Source organism: Callospermophilus lateralis, chromosome 2 (genome assembly GCF_048772815.1).
Source record: "Callospermophilus lateralis isolate mCalLat2 chromosome 2, mCalLat2.hap1, whole genome shotgun sequence".
NCBI classification, from domain to species: Eukaryota; Metazoa; Chordata; class Mammalia; order Rodentia; family Sciuridae; genus Callospermophilus; species Callospermophilus lateralis.
This window is the reverse complement of record NC_135306.1, coordinates 119,018,714-119,040,084: the sequence shown is the minus strand read 5'-3', so window position 1 is coordinate 119,040,084 and position 21,371 is coordinate 119,018,714. Positions and strand designations below refer to the sequence as shown.

At 33.7% G+C, this 21,371-nt stretch overlaps 1 protein-coding gene across 1 annotated transcript in view; it reads left to right on the top strand.

Annotated features, from left to right (window-relative positions):
- Window positions 1-21,371, top strand: part of Atm (ATM serine/threonine kinase) — a 157,510-nt gene that overhangs the window by 101,688 nt on the left and 34,451 nt on the right. The window contains exons 37-48 of the mRNA XM_076846443.2: window positions 2,264-2,441; window positions 6,006-6,093; window positions 9,118-9,273; window positions 11,693-11,780; window positions 13,088-13,176; window positions 13,270-13,372; window positions 13,958-14,106; window positions 15,729-15,833; window positions 16,769-16,888; window positions 17,825-18,059; window positions 18,515-18,682; window positions 21,182-21,295. Coding sequence (XP_076702558.2) covers window positions 2,264-2,441; window positions 6,006-6,093; window positions 9,118-9,273; window positions 11,693-11,780; window positions 13,088-13,176; window positions 13,270-13,372; window positions 13,958-14,106; window positions 15,729-15,833; window positions 16,769-16,888; window positions 17,825-18,059; window positions 18,515-18,682; window positions 21,182-21,295 — 1,593 coding nt within the window. The remainder of the gene's footprint in view (window positions 1-2,263; window positions 2,442-6,005; window positions 6,094-9,117; window positions 9,274-11,692; window positions 11,781-13,087; window positions 13,177-13,269; window positions 13,373-13,957; window positions 14,107-15,728; window positions 15,834-16,768; window positions 16,889-17,824; window positions 18,060-18,514; window positions 18,683-21,181; window positions 21,296-21,371) is intronic.

Genomic DNA, 21,371 nt, shown 5'->3' with positions numbered 1-21,371 from the left:
TGGAATATTTTGCTGAGGATGTTCTATAGTGCAGGCTTTCTAGTTGTAAATTTTTAACTTTTGTTTATCATGGAAAGTTTTTATTTTATCATCAAATCTAAAGCTGAGCTTTGCTGGATATAAGATTCTTGATTGGCATCTGTTTTCTTTTAGAGCTTGGTATATGTTGTTCCATGATTTCTTGGCTTTGAGGGTATGGGTTGAAAAATCTGCTGAGATACTAATTGGTCTTCCCCTATATGTGATCTGATTCCTCTCTCTTGAAGCTTTTAAGATTTTATCCTTATTCTGTCTGCTAGGCATTTTCATTATAATGTGCTTGGTGTAGATCTGTTGTAATTTTGTACATTTGGTGTTCTGTAAACCTCTTGTATTTGGTTTTCCAGTTTATTTTCATGCTTGAGAAATATTCTGCTATTATCTCATTAAAGAGATTGTACATAGTTTTGGTTTGAAACTCTGTGCCTTCCTCTATCCCAATAACTCTTAGATTTGGTCTTTTGATGCTGTCTCATAATTCTTGGATGTTCTGTTCATGGTTTCTTATTATCTTCACTGTGTGATCAACTTTATTTTCCAGATTGTATACTTTTTCCTCGTTATCTGATGTTCTTTTTTCCAAGTGATCTAGTCTGTTAGTTATGTTTTCTATTGAATTTTTTATTTGGTTTATTGTATCCTTCATTTCAAGGATTTGTGACTTTTTTTTTTTCTGTCTGTATCTCTTTCTTGACATAATCTTTTGCTACCTGTATTTGCTCTCTTATCTCTTTGTTGGAGTGATAATTTTTGCCTGTATTTGCTCATTTAGGTCATTCTTTAATTCACAGATTATTTTAACTATGAGCCATCTGAACTCTTTCTCTGATATTTCATCAACTTCGCTCTCCATGGGTTATGTTATTACAGTATCCTGGTTTGTTTGGGGCACTTTCTTCCCTTGTTTTTTCATGTTGTTCATGTGTCTTCCTTTCTTGCAGCATAGGTCTGAGATATTACAGTTTCTTCCCTATATTCTTGTAGTATCTGTGCAGATTGTACCTCACATTGATGTTGGGCTTCCCAGACCCTGCTGGTGTCCCTCAATGTATGCTACTGCAACTAAAGGTGGTGGTGGCAGCAATAGCCAAGGTAACTTGAAATAATAGTTCAGGTGCCCCAAGACGGAAGCAATGTCACAGAGATGGGGCTGAAAGGGTGGGCCTCACACTCTCTTTGGGATATCTGCTCTGAGATGCAGCTGCTTCTAGGCCCTGTCTGTTATCAAAAAGTTAGGGCCTACTGTGTAGGGAAGGCTATGGCGATGACTATAGTGTCCCAACATGAAAATGGGTTAGGCTTAGGCTCCCAGGTGTTGATGGTGGTGGGGGGCCGAAGTTGGACCTACCCTGGACCTGGGTCCTGCACAAGTCATTGTGGGCCTGGGTTCCTGTGGTAGTCTGCTGGTCGGAAGGGGTGGTCCTGTGCCAGAGGCTGGGCTCCAGTGGGTGCCTCCCAGGGGAGAGATGGACCCAGGACTCCTGCGAGCCTGGGTCCTGCGCAGACCTGTGTGGGTGGATCTGGGCCGTCAGGTTTGACCTGAAATGTGATTAATAATAATAGCCGTTGAGTGTGGTGATTTATCTATATGATGTATGTGGAATGTGATGAATGCCAAAATAAAGGTTGGACACTTGTTTAATGTGCCACACACATTAAAGCACTTTGCTGCATTCAGAAGTATACCACAAATACACAAATTTTATACCTAGAAATTGGGATTTATTACAAATAAAAATTTATAGTATGACTTGCTCTTCACTGAGTATAGAAAAATGCACAAAAATCATATTTTCCGCTTTTCTCTTGAAATTTTCATGCTGTTTTCCTCTTATATCAGAGAACTGCTTCTGTTGTTAATAACACTTTCTAACTCTGAAATTACACTTAAAAACCTCATAATTTTGCTTATAAATTAATCCTCTTTCACTAATCTTCTGATCATGCTAATAGCCTAGACTAGAAATGAACAGTTGTAGTGTAACTAACATATATTTGATATAGATATACTAGCTTAGTACTTTTAACACCACCTGGTCCATGTTTTTTATGTTTTAATAACATGCTGAGTGCATTTAACATTTTGTAATGTATCCTTCCAGTATCTGAGTTAATGGTAGATTATCTTTTTAAAAATTTTTATAAGTCAGCAACAAGGAATGGAAATATTAAGTAGTGTGCTTCTCTTACTCAAAGTATTGAGTTGATGTTTTGTATGTTCTAGGTAAAAACTGACTTTTGTCAGATCGTGCTTCCTTGCTTGATTCATGATATATTACTTCAAGACACAAATGAATCATGGAAAATTCTGCTTTCTACACATGTTCAAGCATTTTTCACCAACTCTTTCAGAAACCTCTCACAAACAAGTCGATCCACAACTCCTGCAAATTTGGATTCAGGTATTCTGCTAACTTATTAATGTTTGTACTATTAACTTCTCAGCTCTAAAGAAAGATAGATTTGTGGTTAAATAGCCTCAGATACTTTCTGGCTTCTTCCATAACTCTAAATTTGTTTCCTTAACTAGAGAATGGAGATAAAAGGTGTACAAATTTTCAACAAAACAATCTTTGTAAAGCACCCAGAATAATTAATAATTAGTACTCCTCCTGTACATTTTAGATGTTAATAATGGGACAAATAATTAAACAATTGAGTGTGTCAGGCAACGTGCTTATCCCTGGCAGTACAGATGTAAACAAGATGCTCCCTGTCCATTCTAGCAGTGGAAAAAGCACAAAAATTATGAAATATTTAGATATTATAGTAGAGATATGATGGAATTTTCAGCTGTGGCCAACTGGATTTTAAAAAGTAGCCTTATTATAAAATCATTCATATTTACTATGGAAAAGTACTTATTCTGTAATTTAAGATAAATACATTTAAGATTTTGTAATGTATCCTTCCAGTATCTTAAAGAAATTCTGCTCGGGTTTGGGTATATGTAACACAAATATGCATAATTGAGGGATCATCTTGAGTCAGTTTTTCAAACCTAAATTTTAAGAATGATAGAAAATTATAGATTTCCACTGTTAACTTCTATCTTTCATATATACTATCAGTGTATTTTATGAGTAAACATAAAATTAGTCACATACCTAAATTTATACTAAAAGACCCATACACTTCTAATAAAAATAGATTTAATTAACTATCTTATGGCAACTAAATGGCTTTTCCCAACCTTACTGCTGGTCCTATACTTCAGTACAGGTTGTGATCACTCAGTTCTCTATTTTTCTATTTCTGTTTCTGCAGTGTTCATTTGACATGGCTCTGATGTCATTTAGACTCCATTTTGCTATGCTTTATCTTTTACGTAAATTCTTTTCAATTGACTAATAACAATTACAAATCTATTTTGATGGAACTGGCAGTCATTATGTTAAGTAAAATAAGTCAGGCTCAGACAATTACTGCGTGATCTCACTTATATGTGCAATCTAAACAAGCAGATCTTACAGAAGTTAAGAGTAGAATGGTGGTTACTAGAAGCTGGGCTGAGTCAGGGGAGGGAGAGGTGGGGAAAAATGTGGATGCTAAGATACAGTTAGGAATGAGAAGTTCTGGTGTTCTACAACATAGATGACTATAGATAATGTACTGTATATTTCTTTTAAAAGCTAGAGGAACGAAATGTTTTCACCATAAAGAAATGGTAAATATTGGATATGCTGAATGATAAATGTTTACTTTGATTAAACATCATACAATGTCTTCACGTATTAAAACATCAAATTATATCTCATAAATAGGTATAGTTTTTTAAAAGTATTTAAAAATATTTTTGTTTTAGTTGTAGATGGACACAATACTTTTATTTATTTATTTTTAATATGGTGCTGAGAATTAAACTCAGTGCCTCACACATACTAGGCAAGTATTCTACCATTGAGCCACAACCCCAGTTCCAAATAGGTACAATTTTATATTTCAGTTATAAACAAAAAATAAATCTATTTGGAAAAATATAATGAACACAGACACAGTTGCCCATCCTGTGGCTCTAAATTATTCTTCAAAATAAAATAAAATATTTTATTTACTTGAATTTTCTTAGGGTTGTCAAAATGAAAATCCTAAAATAAAAACTCTTATTCAAGTCTTTATAAGCAATCTATCTCCTATATTTAGTTGAGGAAATACAGATATAAGTGTTCTACAGTCAAGAATAAGCCATTGGAAGTTTAAATACTAGGTAATTAAAAGTACTATTAGAACAACTTTATTACATAGTTTAACTTACGCTACAACTGTTCAAAAGTAAAGTCATCTAGTTTTATCTGTATAGAGTGCCAATATTTTTATTTAAATAAAATTTTAAACACCACATATAAAATTCTGTTATTGAGAGGGAAAGTAAATGTAGATTGCTATAAAATGTAAATTGTTACTCTTTCTGAAGTCTGTCTCATCCCTTCGCCTCCTATGTACATCTCAAAGTCAACTGTCCAAAGATAATATTTGCATCTTATTCATCCCCTTTGCCCAGGCCAGAAACCTCTTAACATATCTTTCATCTTATTACCAAATCCTGCCTATTCTTCATTGTAATAACTTTACTCTATTTGTGTTCCTCTGTTACTGTCAGTCCTTATTGTTTTCTATTCTGTGGTTTAGCACAGTTGAAATTCTTTCATAAATTCTCCAGATTGTTTCCTGCTTTCAGCCATCTCAGATAGTGTTAAATATTCCTTGGTACATTGTCCTTTCCTTTTGTCCCAGAGAACCATTACTTTTATTTCACATTTCACTTTCATATAGTTTTTTTTTTTTTAAGAATTTAACCTTGGGCTGGGGATGTGGCTCAAGCGGTAGCGCGCTCGCCTAGCATGCGTGTGGCCCAGGTTCGATCCTCAGCACCACATACAAACAAAGATGTTGTGTCTGCTGAAAAAATAAATATTAAAATTCTCTCTCTCTCTCTCTCTCTCTCTCTCTCTCTCTCTCTCTCTCAAAAAATAAAAAATAAAAAAAAAGAATTTAACCTTTATTTGTTTGTGTTGTTTATTTGTTTTTATGTTGTGCTGAGGATCAAACCTAAGGCCTCACCAATCCTAGGCAAGCGTTCTACCACTGAGTTAGAGCCCCAGCCCTCACGTTTCACTTTTCTATGACACTTCCCTTGTTCAGGTGAGCTTCCCTCATACAGGTCTCTGCAGCATTCTAAACTTTCCTTTAAACCATTTCTCATGCTGTGTTGAGAGTATCCAGCCTAGTCTGTGAGTTCTGTGTAGTCAAAAATAGTCCATCTTGTCAATCTACCTACTTAACAGTCATCTGATATTTGACAGAGGTGCCAAAAATATATTTTGGAGAAAAGACAGCCTTTTAAACAAATGATTCTGAGAAAACTACATAGCTTTTTTTAGAAAAATGAAACTAGATCCCTGTATCTCACCCTGTACAAAACTTAAATTGAAATGTATCAAAGATTTAGGAATTACACCAGGAACTGTACAACAGCTAGAAGAAAACATAGGGTCAACAATCCATCATAAAGGGGCTGGCACCGACTTCCTTAACAAGGGGAGGGAAAGGGTAATTATGAACCAAATTCAAATTCCATGCACAGATGAATTTCTCAGGATGCGCCCAACTACTGTGTATAGTGGTAAAGCTCCAATAAGAATAAAATAGTCTATTTTGTTCATTGTTGTATACTGAACACGTAGCTTACAAAAGCTTTTGATTTTATTGAGGCTGTGAATTAGTACTTCTTCGGAGATAAAATGTAAATCAAAATGTAAGATCTCAGTTATATAAACATATTGAGTTTTTTTAAAGAAAAATGCCATTAAATCTATTTATTTATTCATATTTATTAAGAACGAATTTTGTATTAGGTATTGTCCAACAGAATCTTGCTGTATAAAGTGAGACAAACACAGACAAGAACCAAGTGCCTTGGGAGATCTTTCTGGGTCTGAGAAGAGATTTCTTTCTTTCTTTGTTAGAGTCAGAACCATTTTTCCGATGCTCTTTGGATAAAAAGTCACAAAGAACAATGCTTGCTGTTGTAGACTACATGAGAAGACAGAAGAGGTAATGTAATGAATGTTGCTTCTTGAGTTTGGGGATTTAAAAATCTAATTTGTTACTGTAGGCCAAATTTTGACCTGATGATTTTAGGTGAAGCTGTTTCAGAATGTTATATTTAATTGGTGTGATGGTTACATTTCCTTGTAATAATCCATATTCAAGATGGTACTTTGGTTAAATCCGTGTAAGAAGCTCAGTTCTAGTCCCAGCAGTATGAATAGTGGTGTTATCTTTGCTAAATCCTGCAGCCTTTAGGGGCTTCAGTTTATTCATCTACAGAGCTAAGAGAAAGGAGCAAGTGATTTTACCAGGTTAATTATGTTGCCCACTTTATTTATTTCACCAGTTCTGAGGATTGAATCTAGGGGTGCTCTACCTTGGAACTATATCCCCAGCCCTTTTTATTTTTTGAGACAGTGTCTCACTCAGTTGTCCAGACTGACCTTGAACTCGTGATGTCCTGCCTCAGTGTCTTGAGTAGCTGCTATTACAGGTGTGCACCAAATATGCTGTGACCCTTCTAACTTTTCCCATTCCTTTTTAGAAGTAGCTAGAGTTGTATGAATATGTCTTATATATCTATCATAAGATATAGTATATGCCATAATCATCAATATCTGTAGTCACACTCTGGTAGAACAATGTTTATTTTCCTGATAGGGGCAAATTTTATAATATTACAAGTATCTTTGTTCCTGTTATTTATCATGAGGGATGTGTGTATGTGTGTGTTTGTGTTCATGCATGGCATTGTGGTTTGAACCCAGTGGTGCTCTTCCACTGAGGTGCACCCTCAGCCCTTTTTATTTTTATTTTGAGCCAGAGTCTTGCTGAGTTACCCAGATTGATCTTGAACTTGGCAGTCCTCCTGCCTCAGCCTTCCAAGTTGCTGGGATTACACTCATGTACTACCACATTTGGCTTCATGAGATTTTAAATGGAGTATAACAATAGCTAGGGTTGACTAAAACTCTGAAGAAATAATACAGTGAGTCTATACAAATGCCCCTAACTTTGAATGGTTCATTTTATGATTTTTCAATTTGACAATGGTGTGAAAGTAGTAGCATTCAGAAGAAACCATACTTTGAATTTTGATCTTATTCTAGACTAACAGAATAACATGAAGCATGATCCTCTTGTGATGCTGTCATGATGGTGACAGCCATGCAATCACAAAGATGAACCACTGATACTCCACAGTGTGCTGTGTTGTTAAGCTATGATGTTTAGTAGGTTGGCTGAATTAAATGCATTTTTTTACTTAACAAGATTTTCAAATTATGATGGGCTTATCAAAGTATAACTATTGTAAGTTAAGGAGAGTCTATAATTTGAATATGTGGGATTTGATGTCTCATGCATATGTATGGTGATAGTGACAGAGGTTGGTAAGGAGTGGGGTGTGTGTGTGTGTGAAAGAATAGAAGGATTTTTCAAACAAAATGCATTTACATCTTAAAAAAGAATTCCTTTGTATTTCCTTTATACCATTTCATTCTACTCATAGAAAAAGAAGTTTTTTTGGCTTTTGGTGGTCTTCAATTCTGAAGAAAGTGACTGATTTATTTTATTGATTTGTACCAGATCCTTTTTTGAGAAAACTCATTTAAAGCTTTAACTGTAGGTAGGAGCATCTTGGTGTTGGGAGGCAGTTTTTCACCTTCAAGTCATTCGTTTCAGATTTATTTACGTTAAATGGTGTTGATGTTGGCAGGACTTGAGCAGATAAAATTTCTTCCTTAGTTGACACATGGCAGTTGTACAAGATAAATATTCTTAATATTCAGTTCCATTTTTCAATAATACCTGTAAAAATGATTGTTTAAAAATGTGAATGGGACATATTTAAAAAAAATAAGGACCTTAGCTCAAGTTGAAGTCTGATACTTATAAGCTTTGTGATCTGGACAAATTATTTGGTGTCTTTGAACTTGTTTTATTGTCTTTAAAATCAGGCTAATGTCTACCTTGAGGGAGCGGTTTGGTTTGTGGTAATTAAAATAGATGAAGTATGTAACATATCTGACATTAAAAAATGCTAGCAGCTTTCTTTCCATGGGCAGATTATTTGACTTCTCAGAAATATCAGCTACAGTTAAGGACTCGTTGTGTAGAAGGCACTTTATTCATCGGTTTTACAAGTGTTATATAATCACTGCAACTGTTCTTTGATGTATATGTTTTTCTGGGATTTATAAATGAGGAAAATAGGAAACTGAGGCTGAAGAGTTAAGTTGCTGAAGATCATACAGCTAGTACTGGGTGCTGTCGCTTGCTTTGCACCTAACTCTGTGCTCCTCCAAAGCCAGTGCTCTTAACCACTACTTTGTCATTTCTCTGATAGTTTTAAAACAGATACTATTCTATAGTCCAGTTCTCATCTGCTATTACCACAATGAGAGATTTTTATTAAATAACTCACCTTATGCAGTAAACTAAAGAGAAAATGACTGCAATAGGAAAGACATGTAGTTGTGTCTTAAAAAAGAATAGTTTCATTAAATTAAAAGATATATCTCTGTGTGCGCACATGCACACATGTGCATTACCAGCTGTTCTATGTACCCTCTTCTTAGGTAATGGTGCATGAAGTTTTTGATGTAGGGAAGGCATGAAGCTCAGATTTATATGGGATGCTGGGTCATAGCTTTCAGCATATTCTCCGAGGGGTTTGTGATCCAAAAAAGATTAAGAAACTAAACTCTCCAACCATGCCATCTTAGAATGTTTATAGCTATAAGGGAAATATGGTTTTCAGTTATTTGAATGTAATTTTCTGTTTAACTTGCAGTTGTTCCCAATGTGTTACACTATATCATGGTGTTTTTCTTTTAGTGTTGAAGTTTTAAAAATGGAATGATATTATGGTTAATTTTTCTTTAGACCTTTGGCAGGAACAGTTTTTGATGATGCTTTCTGGCTGGATTTGAATTATCTGGAGGTGTGTTACACTATATCATGGTGTTTTTCTTTTAGTGTTGAAGTTTTAAAAATGGAATGATATTATGGTTAATTTTTCTTTAGACCTTCGGCAGGAACAGTTTTTGATGATGCTTTCTGGCTGGATTTGAATTATCTGGAGGTTGCCAAAGTAGCTCAGTCTTGTGCTGCTCACTTTACAGCATTGCTCTATGCAGAAATCTATGCAGACAAGAAGAACATGGATGATCAAGAGAAAAGGTAATGGAATTTATAAGTTTTGGGTTTTAAAATTGATGTTGATATTGTTTAAATAAAGATACATAGTTAAAATTATTTTGGTGCCTCTCATTTAAAAGACATTTTAGGTAAAAATTTGTGTTTTAAAGTAAAACAATAATAAAAATTTAAAAAGAAGTAATTCCACTCTGAGATAAATACAAATGTTTTATAATATATTACAAAAATTATATAGATAGCAAGCTTCTGGAGGACAGAAACCATATTTATTTTCTTTGTATTTCTCTCAATAGCATTGAAAATTTAATATAAATGATCAATAAATATTTTTCAAATGATTGAATTAATCCCTAATTTCATTATTGTTATATTTACCACTAATTTCTTAACTATTCAATATCTATTTTTCTTTTGACCATAGAGTAATGTGACTTTTTTCTTTGACCAAAGAAATTTTATTTCTGTGTTATCTGTCTGTATTTCTGCTTACTATGATTTATGAGAACTATCATGAGAATCTCATAAATACAACCCTAGATCATGGTGAAAAAGCCAATAAAGTAGGAAGAGTAAAAAAAAAAAATACATGCTTTATTATCCCAACTGTTCTCCTCAAATCTTTGTTTCTTTGAAATAGCCTAGAGTTTACTTTTATATTTAGCCTCACCTTATCACCACTCAATCAGCCATATTAAGAAATGAAAATAGCAGAATTGTGTTGTGTTGACACAGTTATCATTCTTGTTACCAGTAATTTTTATTTTAGATTGTCAGTAAAGTAGTGTGCTTTTTACACTATGGAAAACCAGGAACCAGAATTCAAATTCTAGTTCAAATGTAATTAACTTACTAGATGCGGACCAATTTCTTAACTTGTGGTTTGACATTTAATTTAAGCTTTTTAGTTGAAAACACACAATATGTGGACACTGTATACTATGTAATAGATATGTTCATGATCTGTATAAACTTCTTATGAAGACAGGTATATTGTCCTTTAAATAGGCAGTAAGAAATTAATTACTATCTAAGAGTATTACCATTTTAGTCAGAGCCTGCATACTTGATATTAGTAATTGCAATTTGGATGTGTTTTAGTTTCTTGGTTCTACAGAATAGTATTTCTTACCAATCAGGAATGAACAAGTTATCTCTTCTAGGAGTATAAATTGAAGCACCTTTAGTTAAAGGTAAGTGATTGTATGGAATGTAGCAGACTTTTGCAGAATTGCTTATTTTTGTTTTTTGGGGAGTGTTAGGGAATTGAATCCAGAGTTTTGCACTTGCCGGGCAAGTACTCTTACATCAGAGCTATATCCTCAGCCCCATATTGCATGTTTTAAAGCAAGCATGCCAAGATTATTTTGGTATTCATTAGGAGAGGGTGCTTGGCAAATAGGGTTTACTGTTGGCTTTGATAGTCTGTTTTTACTCCCCTGGGGTCTGATGGGAAGACAAGGGTAAACAGATGAAGTATATAAAGGTTAAGAGATGCTAGTTTTCTTCAGTGACTCTATTAGGTGAGCAGAAGCTTTGTAAATCTAAAGTGGCCTAGAATATATTTGTACATAAAATAAAGATTAACACTTTACCAGAGCTGTCAGGTCAAGAAAATGAACTGCTCTCTCAGATATCCTATTTGGACTATTTACTTTTTAAATTTATTTTAAATATGTCTTTAGTTGTTGATGGACCTTTATTTTATTCATTTATTTATATGCAGTGTTGAGAATCAAGTGCCTCACACATGCTAGGCAAGTGCTCTACTACTGAGCCACAATCCCAATCCCCTCCCTATTTATTCTGTTTAATAACGAAGTTCCTCATACTAAGTATTCTGGATATAGGTAAAGTTTTTTGTAACTTGCTCCTGAGAAAGTATGAGATTTCATTGTTAGTGCCCATAATTTTTTGAGGAAGAAACTCTGCCAAATAGGATTTTGAAAATAGGTGTTAATTTCACAACTTCAGTCATCTTAATATTCTTAAATTTATCTTATTATTTTGGTAATAAGGGTTTAAGTAGAGCTTTAGATTTCTTAATTTTTGTCAGTTCATCAGTGTTAAATTGTGGCTCTTTGTGGTCTTAAATTGTATGTCTGTAATTAAGTTGAAAATTTAGGTAAAACCACTAACAGAAATTTAGGAACTGAATTGGGGATATCTCTATTTTTAAACAGGTTTGTTTCCTTATAAATAAGCATGGTTTGGCATATAACCTCCCCAAATATAGATGATTTTATTAAAATGTAATTATTCTCCATGGAATTAACATTCACAGATTTCTTTTCAGTTCTGGTATAAATGATATTCTCTTAGAGTTCATTGTTTTATTTGCCACCTTCATTAGTTTTTCTTTCCCTATTGTCTATAGTTTCTGTATTCATAAGCTTCCAAGTAGTATGTTCTCATTAAAAGCAGTGCTTCTTTTGATAAGCAGAAGTCTTATATTTGAAGAAGGAAGCCAAAGTACAACTATTTCTAGTTTGAGTGAAAAAAGCAAAGAAGAAACTGGAATAAGTTTACAGGTAAATATTAACAGCTCTAATGTTTATATCAATATTTAATCTTATATTTTGATTAATACTTTTTATAGTGATGTCATTTGATTTGAAAACTGAAGTTACTCTTTTAACAGAGCATCATCTATATACATTTATAGTTTGAAGTTCAGGTCTTCAAGTAGACTGACCTGAATTCTAATCCTGACTGTGCCACTTAGTTATATAATCTTGCACAAATTACTTAACCTTTCTAGTCTTGAGTTCCTTTATCTGAAGAATGGAAGCAAAACCATCCAACTTATAGAGTGGGTTTTTACTGTGTATTTTCTGCCATAGCACCCTGTTCATTTTCTGTATATCACTTGCAGTTTATAATTGTTTGTTTATTTTTTCATTGTCACAAAAGCAGCAAATTACTTTTTGTATATATTTCTTAAAAATCTACTTTCAAATTGACCATGGTGTGTGTCGTTCTCATTGACTTTCTTTGGTCAACTCATGTACAACAACAATTTGAACTTCGCTACCTTGCTTAAAATTTTGATCTTCACTTGTCTGCCTTTGCTTTCAGCTAGCCTCTTACTTATTGGAGAAAATAGTTGGCATAGATAGGAAACCCAGACACATCTACCCTCAAATATTGAAATCTTCCTGCATATGCCCCTGTCATAACCGTCTGTCTTATTAAACTGGAGAAATAATTTCTCCCTTTATTTAAGGCTAATCTTAATTCCTGTGCTTTTTATTTATCTACTTTTTCTCAAACTTTATTTTTTTAATATGCTGTGTTGCCTCTGAACTATATTCTAAACATTTTCAAACCTCTACTTTTAAAAATTTCTCTCACAAGTACAAAATAACTTCCCTCTTCCTGGTGTGCTTTTTTTGGGTATCACTCACTCTCTTCTTTCCCTTCATAACCAAACTTTGTGAAAGAGTTGTCTATATTTGCTGTCTCTAAGTCTGGTGGTAACCTTTCAATTCTCTTTACACTTCATACTATCAGTTATGCCTTACATGAAATATGTTCTGTTTACTTTTTCAGTTCACTCTCCTAATTTTTCTCTTTCTTCTCCATCTTTCGTAGTCTCATCCTTTTCCACTGACTTTTTGGAGTATCTTCTGTATACCAGGCATTGTGCTAGACTTGGGTACCAAATGTTTCAATTCAGATAACTTGATATAGTATATATTTGAATATCATTTTATTTTACTTTTATAGGGCAACATTTAGAATTGAGAGTTATGTGTTGATAATGATGCAATTTAAGGTTTTCTAAATTTATAAAGTGATTCTTCCCTTCCTGTTTTTGTTGTATTTCTGTTTTAAGGATCTTCTATTAGAAATTTACAGAAGTATAGGAGAGCCAGATAGTCTGTATGGCTGTGGTGGAGGGAAAATGTTGCAACCCCTTACTAGGTAAATCACATTCTTCTATATAATGGTATAGTAATTCTGTCTGTGTAGGAGTTCTATGTAGAATCAAGATATTTTTACAACCTTTTCTTACAGACTACGAACATATGAACATGAAGCAACGTGGGAGAAAGCCTTAGTAACGTATGACCTTGAGACAGCAATCTCCCCAGCAACTCGCCAGGCAGGAATAATTCAGGTATATTTTCTTCTTGGATTGGTAAAGATGTCACTAGTGCAGTGCTCATAGAATTCCAGTATGTCATTGGAATATTTACATAGCCAGATGAATTTGAGATAAGGTTAGAAGTTACCTGTTTTACAGACGTGGGGCTAAAAACTGAGGAACACACAGGAAAGCTAGGTTGGTCATTGTCCAAAACAATAGTTTAGGTTTGTTAATCATAATTTTTGTTACCTAACAAAAGACATTTCTTGAGTGTGAACGTTGTGCCAGGTAGTGTAAATTAGTGCCTCCCATGGAAAATTCCAAGTGTACTATTATTTCTCATGGTTTGCATTGGAATTGGTTTCATTTCTGAAGCTATCATTTCTATTGTTGGCTAATTAATACTCTTTAGTCATTCTTCCTTTAAATATTAGAACTCCCTGAGTTCAGTTTTAGTGTTTTTGGGGAAACATACTAAACAACATTTTGGGACTGTGATATCGCTAACTATAAACTGAAGTTTTATGTTTGTAAATTTTTGTTTCTCTAGTTTTCTGTTGAGATCTTTCTTTCTTTCTTTCTTTCTTTCTTTAAAAAAAAAAAACTTCTGTTTAGGCTTTGCAGAATTTGGGACTCTGCCATATTCTTTCCATCTACTTAAAAGGGTTAGATCACGAAAATACAGAGTGGTGTGCTGAACTACAGGAACTTCATTACCAAGCAGCATGGAGGAATATGCAGTGGGACCATTATAATTCTTTTAAGTAAGAAGAAATCCAACTTTAAAAAAAATTTTTTTGCTTCTTTTCTGATTCTAAATAACTTTTTATTTTATTCTATCAATATAACAGGAGTTGTATTTTCTATATTTTATAGATTCTCCAAGCTATGCATTCCTAAATAAGATAGTAATAAACAGTAAACAAAATTAGACCTGAATTTCCCTCTTTTTTTCCATTAGCACAACTCCATTCCCCTCCCCAATATTTTCAAAAATAGAAACATCAAAGATATTTTCTTAGGAGAATTCATTAACTCACTTTTTCTTCGACTCAGGAATTCAAGGCAAGGTATAGGTATTTCTCTTTTTACTCCCTGCTATAAACATTTTAGTCATATATTACTTGTATCTGCTGGATGGTATACAAAGGACCAGTTATCTTTATTTATTAAATTTTTTTATTAAAAGGTACTTAATCAGTTATCCAGGAACGTAATATTTATCACTTGTTTGTCAAGTCACCATATTTTTATTTTATTTATTATTATTATTGATACTGGAGATTGAATCCATGGGCACTTTACCACTGTGCTACATCCCCAGCCCTTTTTATTTATTTTTTTAAATTTTGAGACAGAGTCTCACTAAGTAGCTTAGAGGCTTGCTTAGTTGCTGAGGCTGGCCTTGATCTTGTAGTTCTCCTGTCTTAGCCTCCTAAGTCACTGAGATTACCGGCATGCACCTCCATACCTAGCACCATATTTTTAAAATTATAAACCAAACAGCTATCTAGTAAAGGATTTCACATTTATGTAAAGTGTTTTGATAACATAAACACTAAAAATTAAACAATGTGTAATTGCCTTCATAGAAAATATTTTCATTAATTAGAATGCCTTTCAGATTTCAAACTATAAGATTACTATATTATAGGGATTTTCTCTCAAATTTTTTAGACATTTTGGTATATATAATTGGGTCCTGCTTCTGTCAGTATATGCCACTCTCTTGTTTACTGTTTTTCAGCCATAGAGGTCTTCTTTTTGTTTTTTGATCAGTCCGTGATGTTCTTACAGAAAGGCCTTAGATGTATATATTCTGCTTTTCTCCATGTGAGTGGCAGTTTCTTGTCATTCAGTCTCTGGTTCCATATATTTATTTCATATCTTCAGATAGACCTTTTTTTGACTACTCTTCCTAAAGTAGCCACTCCATCATAATGGTTTTTTTTTTTTTAATTTTATTTGAATTCTCTGCTTGTCCTTTGTCACTATCTGATATTATTCTTACTTATTGTCCAAACCAAAACAAGCTCCATGGGAGTGGGCCCTGATCTGACTTGTCTGCTAATGATTTCCCACGCTAGAACCTGTTCTTAATGCCTGACACATAAAAGGTATTCACTGAATAAATAAATGAAAATATAGCATATTTTGAACCAGGCAAAGGATCTGAGAAATTTTCAATTTTTTCTGCTTGAAGAATTTAAATGACCCATAAATAATTAGTGTTTCTTAACAAAATTTCTAGAAATCTGTTTTTTCGTTAAAAAAAAAAGTTAATTTCAGTTTTAAAATTTAGTTCTTTGAGTTATTTGTACATGTATATCTTTAGGCTTTGTTTTTAAATATGTATTTTTCTTTTATTTTTTGAATTATCTCACAGCAAAGGATTAGAAGGAACCAGTTACCATGAATCATTGTACAATGCTCTGCAGTCTCTGAAAGACAGAGAATTCTCCACATTTTATGAAAGTCTCAAATATGCCAGGTATTACAAAAAAGGCAAATAATTTTCTGTTTATTTAATGTCATGGCTTCTTTTTTCCAAACTTAAGGAATAATTTCAATGTGAGGATTTGCATTGTTGTAGGGATAAAGACTTGGTGGCTAGGTGAAGTGTTTCCTTGTCCTTCTGTGTTCTTCCCTCAAAAAAAATGTTTTCTTTGGGACCCTACATCAGTTCTTTACCCTAAGCTCTCAAGAAACACTCTAATTCCTACTCCTTCCTCTACAAAGTATCCTGAGAATTGAAATTTTATCTCCTCAAATATAATGTAGCATTTACTCTCTTAGCATTAGAGTTCATATGTAACTTTTTTTGTTTAATAGTGATTAGCAACCTAATAAATCCTGCATTACAGCAATAATATTTAGGTACTTACCATGTGCTTGACCAGACTCTTTCCTAAGGCATTCTCTAATCTTCAAAATGAGTATGAAAATGAAAAAAAAAAAAATTAGGCTTAGTGAAATCCAGTGGTTTGTCCTAAGTTAGACAGCCAAAGGTGACAAAACTGGGATTTAGATTTAGGGCTATATTATCCAAAGGCCAATTTTTTCCCTTTGCTATTTCATATTCTCTAATGTTTGTGAATATTAGTATTATTAGATTAATAGCAAGATTGTGATAAGATCTCTATAAATTCAGATTTGTACTTATATCTCCTTGAAAACCTCTTCTTATTTTTTTTGAATTTTTTGGTTTTGGTACTGGGGATTGAACCCAGAGGTATTTATTTCTAAACTACATCCCTAATCCTTTTTATTTTTCTTGTAAGACAGGATCCTGCTTAGTTGCCCAGGCTGGTCTCAAATGTGCAATCCTGCCTCACCCTCTCAGGTCACTAGGACTATATGCCTGCACCACTGTGTCCAACCTCTTCTTTATTTTCAAAGTTTGTTTCTTTTCTCTTTTGCTATTAGAATAAAAGAAGTGGAAGAGTTGTGTAAGGGCAGTCTTGAGTCTGTGTATTCACTGTACCCTACACTTAGTAGATTGCAGGCCATTGGAGAGTTAGAAAACATTGGAGTGCTTTTCTCAAGGTATGTAATTAATATGATTTTGTAATTCCAGAATGAAGCTTCTCTGTTACTGACTTACCCTTTTTTTAAAGTAAATTAATATATTTTCCCTGTTTTACTTTCTAATATGGTAAATATCAATAGATGTGTCAAAATTTTAAGCTCTTTGGGGTCTTCAATAATTTTTTAAGAATGCAAAGTGATTCCTGAGACTGAAATGATTGAGCTCTTACACTTTGGGGGAAGATTTGCTTCTTATGAATTTATATTACTCCTTCCTTCTCTACCATACCACTGAAAAAACTTTCATTTCCTAGTCATTTTCTCATTGTCTTAGTCTACCTACTTCATCTTTTTTCTCAGGATAGTAGTCAAGTTAGATACTATTTAAGCATTTGAGAAGCAAGCATACTGTTCACATATATTAATTGTACAGTATGCATTTTCTATTCCTTTAATAAATGTTAGCAGATGAAATCTTTGCCAGATGCCAAATTCTGCTTTACTGAATTGTGATTTCTTTGACAACTGCAATTAGGCACAGTCATCCCCCAAAGGTAATTAATGAGTTTACTTTATTTCCTGGCAGATTCGTCCTCCTTTACCACAAAAAGCATGGAAGCAAGACTAGAGATGTAGGAATTCTTTATGATAGATCTGATGAATATGTTCCCATTTTAGAAGAGTTTTTATTTAAAAGATCTACTTTCTATTATTTCAAAGAGCATTTTAAGAAAATCTTTAAAAATATTTATTACCTGTTACTTCTCTGCCAACCTCTTAGGGGTCTGAACACATACCATTGTGTAGTCTTTTAAAACTTTGTCCTTATTTAGGATTATTTATAAGTTCTAAACTTGTTACTACACAAATTCCTATGTAATGTATATTACATTTTAGAACCTCATAATTGTTTTTCATTTCTTTTGCTTATATTAACTCTGATTTGGCTTTCAGATCACTCACAGATAGACAAATCTCTGAATTGTATATTAAATGGCGTAAACACTCCCAGATAATTAAGGACAGTGATTTTAGCTTTCAGGAGCCTATCATGGCTCTACGCACTGTTATTTTGGAGATCCTGATGGAAAAACAAGTGGAGCTCTCTCAAAGAGAGTGCTTTAAGGACATTCTCACCAAACACCTTATAGAATTCTCTGTTCTGGCCCGAACTTTCAAGAACACTCAGGTAAATAGGATTTAAAATTATATCATCTCACCTCTTGGCCTTTCCTTTTATTATATAACAAAAAGCATGAGTGAATTAAGAAATTGAGAAATAGAGATCAATGTTATATAGTATAGTATAATTGTTAAGATTTCCTGTGTTAGGCAAACTTGAGTTTAAGCCTTGAACAAGGCAATTCCCTTCTTTCAGCCACAAATTCTTGGTTAAATAAAGAGAATATACCTAACTTACTATATTGATAACAATTCAGTGATTCGACACGCATGCACATGTGTAAATATGAAGAGAGAGAGATGAAGGGTAGAAGTTGGAAGGCAAGCAGAGAGGTACTTTAAGACAGTCCCTGATAAATAGTCACATTTTCATTGAATGGTAGTTACTGCTTTTATTATTATTAGTGGTAATAGTAGTAGTAGTAAAAGTATTTTTATTATTATTTGCCATTTTCATTTCAGCTACCTGAAAGGGCAATATTTCAAATCAAACAGTATAATTCAGCTATTTGTGGTGTCTCTGAGTGGCAACTAGAAGAAGCACAAGTATTCTGGGCAAAAAAGGAGCAGAGTCTTGCCCTGAATATTCTCAAGCAAATGATTAAAAAGTTGGATGCCAACTGCACAGAGGTTTTTTGTTTTGTTTTTATTTACTGAAATGATGTTATGTTGTTATGGAAAAAAGAAAAACACTGCTATTCTTTAAAATATTTTAGTGGCAATTTTATTAAAAATTTGAAATTACTCATCCATGAGTAAGATGTGATGTTTTGAAAAGGAGTCTTGAAAATATTTGAAAAGAAGTTTAGAAACCATTTTTCCTATTTACAAGTCAGTGAGTCCCACTTGTGATAGATTCATTGAATTTATCTCAGCATTAAGTCTGACTTTCGAAAGAATTCAAGAATGGTATATAGGCCGGGCATGATGCCATAGGCCTATAATCCCAGCAGCTTGGGAGGCTGAGGCAGGAGGATTTCAAGTTCAAAGCCAGCCTCAGTAATTTAGTGAGGCCTTAAGCAACTCAATGAGACCCTATCTCTAAATAAAATACAAAAATGGGTTGGGGTTGTGGCTCAGTGGTTAAGTGCCCCCTGGTTCGATCCCTGGTACCAAAAAAAAAGGGGGGGGGGTAAACATAAAATACTTGCTGTAAATTTGAAAGAACAAGTACAGGGAGGGGTGCTGGGGATTGAACCCAGGACCTTAGGCATGTGAGGCAAGCACTCTACCAACTGAGCTATATCCCCAGCCCCAGAAATGGAAATTCTTGTGAAAACAAAAATATTTAAAAACTAAAGCAAGTTGGCTGGGGTTGTGGCTCGGTGGTAGAGCACTTGCCTGGCATCTGGGAAGGAAGGAAGGAAGGAAGGAGGGAGGGAGGGAGGGAAAGAAAGATTGTGCCCATCTGCAACTAAAAAAATTTTTTTAATTAATAAAGCAAGTTGGAACAGTTAGTTTGTCAGTCCAGATGCTTTGAAATTATCACATCTGATATTTTATTTAACATCACCTGTTGGTTATTGCAAACATGTTTTTACTACTTTTGCTCTATTTCCAGCATATGACGAACAAAGGGGTTGCATTTATAGGAATCATTAATTTTTCAAAGATTTGACTTACCATTACCATGGTATTCCTCAGACCTGCTTAGTGATTCTCGGCCTACTGGACTTTTGGATGTTGGATGTTTGTGGGACATATCCTCCATTATTAGGGAATATATCATTATAACAAAGCATTGGATGTCAGTATGATGTATTAATTATTGCGTAACACTACAGGCTGTCTGTAGTTAGCTACTTTCTTTGTACCTCAGTTTCCTTAGCTGTAAATTGGGGATAATAATAATATTCAGTTCATAGGATTCCTGTGAGGATTGAGTTAATATACATAAACTTGTTACAGATTGCCGGGCATATATAAGTACCCAATAAATTTTAGTTTCTTCAATGATAGTAATAATAACTTTAAAGTACAGATTGATTACTTTGTAAATTTACATACTTGGAATTATTAAAATAATTGTATGGTGAAAGCAGACAAGGAGAATTTTTTTTTTATCTTTTGTACTTTATTCTATTATAAAAGAAAAGAACCAGCTACTCTGAGTTATGAAAATAGATTTTTTTTTTCCCTAATCATGGCAGTCAGAAGTTTTCCCTGTAAAAGAATTTTTTTTCTCTTCCTTAAGGATGAATTGATATGCACTATTTACTAGATGAGGGATAAGATCTTAGACTGATATTTGCATTGTGGAAAACCATGATGGTCCACAATACAAACTTCATTTATTATTTTCTTCAACTGAGGACTTGCAAGCTTCATTCCTTTTTTTAGATCCTTAAACTAGAAATACACATCTCTGTATATTTAGAGATCCAGTAAGCTCACAAAGCAGGTGAGCGAGCACAGATTATACTTTAGATAATGGGCGATAAGAGATGCTCTGAATTTAAAATAGTCCAAAATTTGCATTTCACATTATCTTCATATTTAATAATAAAATGAGGTTACAATAAAGTAGAAAAACAGTAAAAGAGTGTACAGTATTATTTATTTTCTTCAACTGAGGACTTGCTTAGACATGGAGTTCCCAGACAATCAAGATCCTGACTTATCCCTGATCATTGTGACCAGTGAAAAAGGCCTAACAGGAAAATTCAGGGAACCAGCAGGGTATGTCCATATAGGGGAACTCAAAAAACTCATACTTTTGCTCTCAAAATCAAGGAACATACCAATCTGGCCCAGAGGCTACTCTATATATTGGCAAGTCACTGGGATAGAGGTCAAAATTCTATAATGATCACTTTCTTTCATGTACATGAGGAAGAATATTTTCTTAAATGCAAGCATAGTGCCAATGTTTGTCCAGGACAACTTACAGACTCCTCCAGCCCAGTCCCAAGAGTCATCCACATCCAGCTCCCAGTAGTGTTGCCCAGAGATAAAGATATGGGCTCCCCGTGCAACAAAATGGTTGGATCTGTCAGAATTCAGAGATTCATCTTGATGGTCTTGTCTAGAGAAATATTTTTAATGTGTTTTTTTCTCCCTACATGGAGGACATTTATATATATATATATGATGATGAATTACATTTTACTATTTTATTTTCTTACACAGAATGATCCCAACCTAAAACTTATATACACAGAATGTCTGAGGGTTTGTGGCAACTGGTTGGCAGAAACTTGCCTAGAAAATCCTGCAGTCATCATGCAGACCTACCTAGAAAAGGTTAGCTTTTGGAGCAACTCTTTAAGACTGTTGTTGATCATGAATACATTTGATCTTTTATCAAGAACAATTGTCT